This window comes from Limulus polyphemus, unplaced genomic scaffold (assembly GCF_000517525.1).
Source record: "Limulus polyphemus unplaced genomic scaffold, Limulus_polyphemus-2.1.2 Scaffold278, whole genome shotgun sequence".
In the NCBI taxonomy this organism is placed as follows: domain Eukaryota; kingdom Metazoa; phylum Arthropoda; class Merostomata; order Xiphosura; family Limulidae; genus Limulus; species Limulus polyphemus.
This window is the reverse complement of record NW_013665888.1, coordinates 271,519-281,793: the sequence shown is the minus strand read 5'-3', so window position 1 is coordinate 281,793 and position 10,275 is coordinate 271,519. Positions and strand designations below refer to the sequence as shown.

Below are 10,275 nucleotides of genomic sequence, written 5' to 3'. Positions count from 1 at the left end.
TATTACACTTGTGAATCGTCTCCATCTATGATATATCCACGTTATTTATATCTGTATTACACTTGTGAATCGTCTCCATCTATGATATATCCACGTTATTTATATCTGTATTACACTTGTGAATCGTCTCCATCTATGATATGTCCATATTATTTATATCCGTATAAAGTTTTTTTATTCAGTTCGTATACACGTGCAACTGTCGAAACAAATGAATGCTTCTATGAAAACAATATAACCTTAGGTTAAAAAGTTCAGGCTATGTAATTGTTTGTTTGTTGAATTTGCAAAGCTACTCGAGGGCCATTTGCGCTAGTCGTCCCTAATTTAGAAGTCATAGATTCGAGGGAAACCAGCTAGTCAACATAACCAATCATCAACTCTCGGGCTACTCTTTACCAACAGCCCTCCAGTGGCACGTCGGTATGTCCGCGGACTTACAACGCTAGAAACCGGGTTTCAATATCCGTGGTGGGCAAAGCACAGATTTCCCTTGTGTAGTTTTGTGCATAATTAAAAGCAAACAAACTTTACGAACAAAAAAGTGGGATTGATGGTCACATCATAACGCCCCCGTGACTGAAAGGGCGAGCATGTTCGGTGAAATTATTAGGAATCCGAGATCTGCAGATTTCGACTTGAGAGCTCTAACCATCAAGACATGCCAAACACACCATGCTGCGTTATGAGATGTGGACCACAAAAACAGTAATTATTTTATTGGAGTTTTTAAATAACTCTGGAAAAGTTTTGTAATTAATAATTATTGAATCTGTCTTTAGTTGAGAATTTTCTCTTCCGGACTGGATTGTAGGAAGTGCTGAGAAAAAAAAAAAAACACAAACAAACTTTTAAAATAACTCACTAATTTTGTTTTAGCGTTAAAAAATAGAGATTAACTCCTAATTTAGAAGTGATAGACTAGGGAAAAGGCAGCTAGTCAACACCATTCACCGCCAACCATCAGGCTACTCTTTTACCAAAGAATAGTGGGATTGACCGTCACATCATAAAGTTCCCACAGCTGAAAGGGCGGACATGTTCAGTACAAGGTCTGAAAAAGAACTCCCTGCTAATTAACCGTAATGTTAACATCCTTATATAATGCTGTAACAAGCTAGAATAATACTTCAGACCTGGTGGACAGGGGCTCTTTTCACTCTTAAAAAAGCATATTTTCGAACTAATTCGTATGTGATATTATGCTGTTAACCACGTAAAGGAATGAAAGTGACTCCGTGATTAGAATAATAAGTGAGTGTTCTTAAAGTTGTTAGTTATACAACATTTATGTACTACCATTTTATATTTACGTATTTCTGATACGCATAATATACTTCTACAAAAACATTTTTTTTTCTAAAGAATTGTTTCAACGAAGTAAACAGAAAAATGTTTTCTAAATCGACAATATGGTCGATCCGAACATTTTGAATTTCTATAAACGAATATCATCTCTATTTCTTTCAACATAGTAGTTTCTTTAATTACTTTGTAACACAGTTCACTACGTTTTTTGTTGTTATTTTTTATCAGAAAACAAGAAAAGAACGGCAACATCTGTCGAGTCTGGAGAAACTAACAAAACTGGCGTAGAAAATCCAGTTCCCGGTAGAACTGAAAAAGCAGAATCTGTGCCTCGTCTTCATAACAAAAAAATCAAATCAGGAACTTTGATTAAAATATCTAAAGTGAGTCTTTTAATAATTGTATTTACTTTTATGTCTTTGTGATGCTGATATTTTATTGTTGTGATAATATGAAACATACTAACTTCGAGAACTAGGATAATATGAAACATAGTGACATCGAGAACTAGGATAATATGAAACATACCGACTTCGAGAACTAAACTAATATAAAACATACTGGTTTTGAGAACTAGGATAATATGAAACATAGAGAGCTACAATGATATGAAACGTATGTACAAAATTTCTTTACACTATAGGATATCACAGTTGTATCTAAAACTCTAAATAACTCTCTTTTCTTGTCAAAAGTCCACACGGGATGATTCAATTACTTTAGAATCCAATTGGTAAGACGAATTATTTTTCTCTACTCTTATCACAATAGTATCAGTGAATAATTCACTTATGTTACCCCATGAGTTACCAAAGTTGTATCCAGAACTTTAAATAATTGTCTCCTTTTCGTCAAAGTTCACACAAATTGGTTCAATTACTTTAGAATACCCCTTGACAAAACAAATTATTATTATTCTCCTTATCTCTGTTAAACTGTGAAACTCACTTTAAGATATCACGTTTTGTAACTTTGTTTCTGACTGAACTTCACTTTTAACTTTTTTCTCTACTTAACTTGCGCTCACTAGTCACCTATATATATATACTTTGTTCATTGAGGCCTCGAACTTTCTATAAACTACGGGACGCTTTAATGGAACAATACTCATTTAAAGTAACGAGAAAAATACCGAAGATTCGAGTAACGTGACGCCAACAATATTACTAAAACCTAGTACAATAGTCTAACTGCATACATAACGTACGACTCGTACAGAGTTATATATTGAAGTTTGTCATAACTAATACTTTTAAAACAATCAATCTTCAACATTCCTGTCATGAAACTAAACAATCATTAAATATTAAGTCACAAAATAAACTAAACAATAATGCTTACACTAAACAGTCTTGTATATCCAACACATATTAATAATTGTTTAAAAATAATCATTCATAGGATTCCCAGTTTTCAATCTGATTAATTTCATAAATTTCATCTCAGCAATCTGTTGCATTTTATACATCGTTGTTGACGAGAGTTTGTCCGACTGTGTAACTTATACAAAGAGTTCAGTATGTTATATTAAAATTATTAAAAATCGCGATAGACTGGAATGTATCAGAAATGCACTTTGACATTGTTTTGCGTTTTGTAAGTAGTGTGAGGCCATGAAAATTGTTCGATTTTGAGAAGGGTGTGTAACAACCACTTCTGACACAAAATATTCATACACTCAGATCATAAAGATGTATTAAGATCGGGGTTATAGAATTTCTAAGACATGAATATCCTTACTTAATCTCATTGGGAAAAAAAAAGAGTATAGATCAACTTTGTGACCAGAACCACTCAGAAAAAGACCTGCAATAAGTCGTATCCCCGCTATAGTAAGCAAATTGTGTCTTTTGTAACAGGTGAGAATTCACGAACCCAATAGTAAGTCGCAAAAGCCATCCACGTACCACCGGCAACAGTACGCAACATAATAAATCTGGATCTCTGTCTGGAAAAGCGACACATATCGCGAGTATACAAATGTTTCCATAACATATTGGTTACCTCAAACAACTGAGAATGAAACGAATATTCGTGCTAGTCCATACGGAGATATACCATACCGGTCAAGTCGCTAAACGCAGTGCCTTTAGATTTTTGTATGTGTGTGTGTGTGATTGGATTGTTGAGACGGAAACTGGAAAACTGTCGTCTTCATACACTAAATGGAACATGAAAAGCACGTAGGAAAAGTGGTGTGCCTTGGACATGACTGCTTACGACGGAGCATTTTGCAAAGGAAACTACGCTGCAGGATTATTGTCACGATGCAAAGTTGTCAGATAGAGGATGAATGGACATAAAATATCGAAACTGTGAAGCACAAAATATGTTTTATCGAAACGTTTGTGTTCGGAACATGAAAAATGTGCTTCTGCTACATGTCAAGATTTTGACTCAGTTGCGTTTACAGTACGTTCTGTAACTTGTTGTTATCGAACAACGATGTCATCAAAGCGAATAAATGATATTTTGAGTTTGAAATATAAAATATTTTACAACAAACATGATTTTGAATATATCATGCACTAGTTTACAAAAGTTATGTCTCGGACGTAAAAAAGGCATCATTTGGTTGTTCATCATACAAAACTCTGCCTTTGTAATGTAAACTGAAGAAAAAAAAGTTAATTTATACAACATAATGTCAGCGTAAACCAGTTTATAGTGATATTATACTCATGGAATTAATTTTAAACCAGTTTCAGTCTGTTTGTTTATAATTAAGCACAAAACTACACAATGGGCTATTTGTGTTCTGCCCACCACGGGTATCGAATCCCGGATTCTAGCGTTATAAGTCCATAGACATACCGCTGTGCCACTGGGGGGCGTTCCATGAATAAGCTTGTTTGTAATTAAGCACAAAGCTACACAATGGGCTATCCGTGCTCTGCCCACCACGGGTATCGAAACCCGGATTCTAGCGTTGTAAGTCCACAGACATACCGCTGTGCCACTGGGGGGCGTTCCATGAATAAGCTTGTTTGTAATTAAGCACAAAGCTACACAATGCGCTATCTGTGCTCTGCCCACCACGGGTATCGAAACCCGGATTCTAGCGTTGAAGTCCGCAGACATACCGCTGTGCCACTGGGGGGCTACCATGGATAAGAGGATAGATTAGAGGAAGGTAAATAATAGCATTAAACTAAATTAAATGAAAAACAAAGATCAAGTAATTTGTAAAACTCCTAAATAGGCATCATTTTCACGAGAAATATTTGTCTTTAAATTATCACATGAATATTTCCTTCACAAGAAAGGTATTTGGCATCTTATCCGACACATGGGGTAAATGGCTATGTCAGAGATCCTAAGTTTCAGAGAACAAACAATCAGCAGCATCCGCCGCCAACACGGCTACTCTTATTCGATTAGAGTTATTTACTGTCGTCTTTAAAGTGAGCCCACGACTTAAAGTGCGGATGCTATTCAGGAGTAGGTCTAGGGTTCGCACTTTGGAACTTCCGATACGCAGCCCAGCACGCTAACAACTAGGCCTACATCTGGCCATCAACAGAAAGGCCATAATCTGAAACAAAAATGATAAACTGTGCGTATTACAACTTTTCCAACAAATGCAAACGCTACATCATTCAACACTATATTCTTAATTTCCGCCAAGTCATGTCAAGGTTCAGCAAATTACATAGTTTTAGATCAGTTGACTTATATAACTGGAGGAAACAACACTAGACTGGCACAAAGAAATATTTTATGTATAACACATTTCGGTCACTTTGAAATGAATAGATCGTGAGAAAGAAAGATGATGAAACATGAAAGAGAGACTTCTCATCAAAGCTTTTTCCAGCAGTGAGCTTGTGCGTTAAGATTTAGAGTTCGATCCCTGCGATGTCAAAGCTCAGACAACCCATTCTGCAGCTTTGCACTTGAAACAAACTAACAAAAAAAAACACTTTTTTTTTTCTCCATAGGATTTTGGAAACTTTAGACAAGACAGCCAAACATCCTCAGGCAGTAGCGGTCTGTCAACTTCTAGCAAAAAGGCATTACGAAATAACCAGTTAAGTGGTTATACTTCCTCATATGATCACCAGGGGAGACATTCTTGGAAGAGGTAATTATTTTATAATATTTCAAGTGAGTACATGACGTAACGCTTGCTGAACCGACTCAAGTAATTTTCAAGCATATATTTTCAAGTTGTATATATATATATATATCCAGGAAATAACATTTTTAAAACTAAACTTTATTTGTTTGTGAGAATAAAATTTTATGAAGGATTTTCGGGAAGATTTTATTTATGTCGAAAGCTTCGCTTAAACTTAAGTTTCACCTACTTTAATTAACACTAGCTGGAGTACCCGTCCCCTGGACGGAAGTTATGTAAATTCGTAATTAATGAAAGGTTATCTCACGACATGAATAGTTGCTTCCCTTATATGTAATTGTAAAAAACGCCCATAAAAACTGCAAAACACAAAATGTGAAAACGCAAATTTGAATGTATCTCTCCATGGACCCAACAAACCTTTATGCCAAATTTGGTGAAGATCCATCAACAGGGGGGCGAAGTAGTGGTAAAAAACGCAAAAATGCTAATAAAAATCGCAAAACTGAAAATTTGTATGTATCTCCTCATGGATCCAATGAACCTCCATACCAAATTTAGTGAAGATCCATCAACGGGGGGCGATGTAGTGGTAAAAAACGCCCATAAAAACCGCAAAACTAAAAATCTTTATATATCCCCGCATGGACGTAATAAAACCTCCATACCAATTTTGGTAAAGATCCATCCACACACACTGCGAAATAGTTACATGGACATACAATAGACAGTACTATTATATTTATATAGATTACATACAACAGACAGTACTGTTATATTTATATAGATAACATACAACAGACTGTACTATTATATTTATATAGATACATACAACAGACAGTACTGTTATATTTATATAGATACATACAACAGATAGTACTGTTATATTTATATAGATACATACAACAGACAGTACTATTATATTTATATAGATAACAGACCGTACTATTATATTTATATAGATAACATACAACAGACTGTACTATTATATTTATATAGATACATACAACAGACAGTAATATTATATTTATACAGATATATAACTCTTATTGAAATAACATAAAGATCATGTTCGCTACCTGTCTGTACTTGTGTCTATACATTATAAAATTATGATTCAAAGAGTTAGTCTTAACGTCGATATCCTCAGCAGAAATTCTGTTCTGATTGTTTTTTGTTTTTCACAAGCTAAAATAACATATTATGCTATATTGGTAGCAATAGCTTTTTCTTCTTTTACAGAAGTCACGATAATTAAGGCAAGAACAACCATTACATCATAGGCAGGAATAAAGGCTTACTGTATTTCATCTAACACATCACAAAAACAATTCGGTCTGAGGAACTTAAATAGCCACCGTAAGCACCTTTAATTTACGGTACAAATACCGCTCAACACAGACTTGAACATTAAGATAATTATTTGTTATACAGTTAGTTACCTGATCAACCGAGATTAACAAGTAAGCTGTTGGATTAAAACCTATGATTCATTAATGAATTATATTGTAATCTGAATGATCAAGTGTTGACTTTAACAGTAGGTTTACAGACGTAATGAAAAGGATAGTTTTACCGAATACGCTTGGAAGAGTGTGGCACAATGGTTGACGTATCGGGTTACGGAGCTGAAGGTCCATCGTTCTCGCAAAATTAAAGGCAAACAAAAGGATTCGCTTTGGCTTCCAACTCCCAAGAACTCTTTACGTTGTTTTTTATGATACATTTTAATACCCCGAAAAAATATTTAATATAGTTACATCTGATGCCAAAAAAAAAAAGTTTTTTGGTGTTGGTGTTGAAGATTTTAGAATTTCAAATATTTCCCGCTCATGTGTGAAACTAAACATAGTTTTTGCTCTGCAGTAAGAGGTCGTGTTTATTTTTAAGTATTCTATTCGTATGTTGACCGTATTGTTATTATGAATATTTTCAGTTAGCATGTGTAATGAGTTTATTTTATAAAAGACAATTCTAAAGATATTACTGAAAGTATATTTGTAGAAATAATTAATTGTTATATATTTATCTTGAGTGGCTTTTCTGGCAACTAGATTAAGTCAAAAGCGTATGGCCCTCTGAAGGGCTCAGCGGTAAGCTTGATGGCTTATATCGCGAAAATGTGGGGCTCGATCCCTGCGATGAGCCCCACGCAGATAGACAATTGCGTAGCTTTGCTCTAAACAAGAAAAACAAAGTATGCGTTGCACAGAAAAGCCCAACAAAAAATATAATTCTAGAACTCGTCAATTTTACTGACATAACAATATATTTACATACTTATACAAATTTGTTCAAAATGGGATTAAAATAATTAATAGAAATAATTTATATATATATATGTGTGTGTGTGTGTGTGTGTTATGTATTATAAGTTACCTAAGTATTTTTAATATATTATAATCATATTTTTGACTTAGAACACAACACCAATCATCTACTTCCGGTCACTGCTCTTCAACCAAAGTTCCAGGTAATCACGATTTTCTGGAGTAATCTGAGAAAAACGTCAGGATGATATCAAACTTAACTTCTGATATAATATCTGATTATCACTTACTACATTATTCGGGGTCGGACCTAGACTCTCTTAAAGTGGGAGGGTATACCCCATAACATAACGGCGAAAGATTTAAATTATTGACCAGAACCCTTTTCGATTAGTTACAATTCTTGAAGTGGACTATTTGTTCGCTCACTCCATATTATACTCACTTAATCGCCATCTAGGCCTTAATACTCCATATTATACTCACTTAATCACCATCTAGGCCTCAATACTCCATATTATACTCACTTAATCGCCATCTAGGCCTCAATACTCCATGTTATACTCACTTAATCACCATCTAGGCCTCAATACTCCATATTATACTCACTTAATCACCATCTAGGCCTCAATACTCCATATTATACTCACTTAATCGCCATCTAGGCCCCAATACGCCATATTATACTCACTTAATCGCCATCTAGGCCTCAATACTCCATATTATACTCACTTAATCGCCATCTAGGCCTCAATACTCCATATTATACTCACTTAATCGTTATCTAGGCCTCAATACTCCATATTATACTCACTTAATCACCATCTAGGCCTCAATACTTCGTATTATACTCACTTAATTACCATCTAGGCCTCAATTGTTATTGTTGTTATCTTGAAAATATTCCATAGTCTTGAGGCAGCCAATCTTGTGCGAGTGCACAAATTCTGTAAACTATCTACAAGGGAACTAGGGGCAAACTATACTAATTGACTAATTATGGCGCATTCAAAACGACCTTTCCCGCCATTAATAACATTGTAACACGTCATTATTTTTATGTTTAAAGTTTATAAACCAGACATTTAAGCTTTTCTGGGCTGTCGTTCCTCGATTTGAAAATTATGGATCTGGCCAGGGCTAACTGGCTTAGGCTATTCTGTTGTCTATGCCTAATACTAAACATTCAGAAAAAAATCTCCGCACCGCCTGATGGCGATATTATTTCAATTTTAGCCACAGGTGGCCATTGGTTTCATTTTCATGCTATAAAAAAGTATATTCTGTTCATAGATCTTTTAATTCTGTGCTGTAAAAAAGTTTCATGTTTAGTCAAAAGTAGGGTCCGGACTCCACCCCCCATATCCACCCTCGTTATTTGTGTTTTTGAGAAATTATTTGAAGTACGTTTATCGGTGATTTTAATATATATATATTTGTTGTTGTTGTTGTTGTTAACGTTTTTGAGTGATAGAAATATGTTTGTATATCAAATGAAAGACCATTAATTTTGTAGTGAATTCTAACATTCTACATCATATAAACGTTTTAGTAATCTAGGCAATAATAAATATTATGTCTCTATTTAAAAGTTTATCCTCATATATACAATCCAAGTTGAAGATAAGAATATTTAAGGAAAGAAAGCTTCTAATGTCAGAAAATGTGAATTTAATGGTAAATTATAACTTGAAAAGCAAAGAGTAATTTAATGTGTGAATCACATGTGATTGTGTTTGTTTGTTTTTTTGTTACTTAATGATTGTCCAGAACTTATGTTTTTTGTTCACGTGATTTCATTTACTAATAGTTCATGAAGAGACGAGTGAGGGGTGTAGAGTTCTGTTAAAACTGTAGAAGGTACACCTCCTGGAACCAATCACTTGAGATGAAATACAGTGAGACTAATGAGGGAGTACAGGGAGAAGAGATTATTGAGGCTATACTTTCGTTAATCGTTGGTTAAAAGTTTCTTAAGAAGGTTATATGCATTTTTCACACGTTGAAGGTTTTGCGAGAATATATTCATTGTTTTCATGAAAGGCTAAGATATATTATACTGTGTAACTTAGGGATAGTGTGGTACCTTGTAATTTAGTAACAATATGATACTGTGTAAACTGGAAACAATATGGTACCTTGTAATTTAGTAACAATATGATACTGTGTAAATTGGAAACAATATGGTACCTTGTAATTTAGTAACAATATGATACCGTGTAACGTAGTAACAATATGGTATCGTGTAAATTGGAAACAATATTGTACCGTGTAACTTAGTAACGATATGATACTGTGTAAATTGGAAACAATATGGTACCGTGTAACTTAGTAACGATATGTTATCGTGTAAATTGGAAACAATATGATACCGTGTACCTTAGTAACAATATGGTATCGTGTAAATTGGAAACAATATTGTACCGTGTAACTTAGTAACGATATGATACTGTGTAAATTGGAAACAATATGGTACCGTGTTACTTAGTAACAATATGTTATCGTGTAAATTGGAAACAGTACGGTACCGTGTAACGTAGTAACAATATGTTATCGTGTAAACTGGAAACAGTACGGTACCGTGTAACGTAGTAACAATATGTTATCGTGTAAACT

General features: G+C 34.3%; 1 protein-coding gene across 1 annotated transcript in view; it reads left to right on the top strand.

The window, feature by feature from the left end:
• LOC111085219 overlaps positions 1 to 10,275 on the top strand; it is a 30,747-nt gene that overhangs the window by 7,009 nt on the left and 13,463 nt on the right. The window contains exons 2-4 of the mRNA XM_022382794.1: positions 1,537 to 1,691; positions 5,250 to 5,392; positions 7,810 to 7,862. Of these exons, the coding sequence (XP_022238502.1) occupies positions 1,537 to 1,691; positions 5,250 to 5,392; positions 7,810 to 7,862 (351 nt within the window). The remainder of the gene's footprint in view (positions 1 to 1,536; positions 1,692 to 5,249; positions 5,393 to 7,809; positions 7,863 to 10,275) is intronic.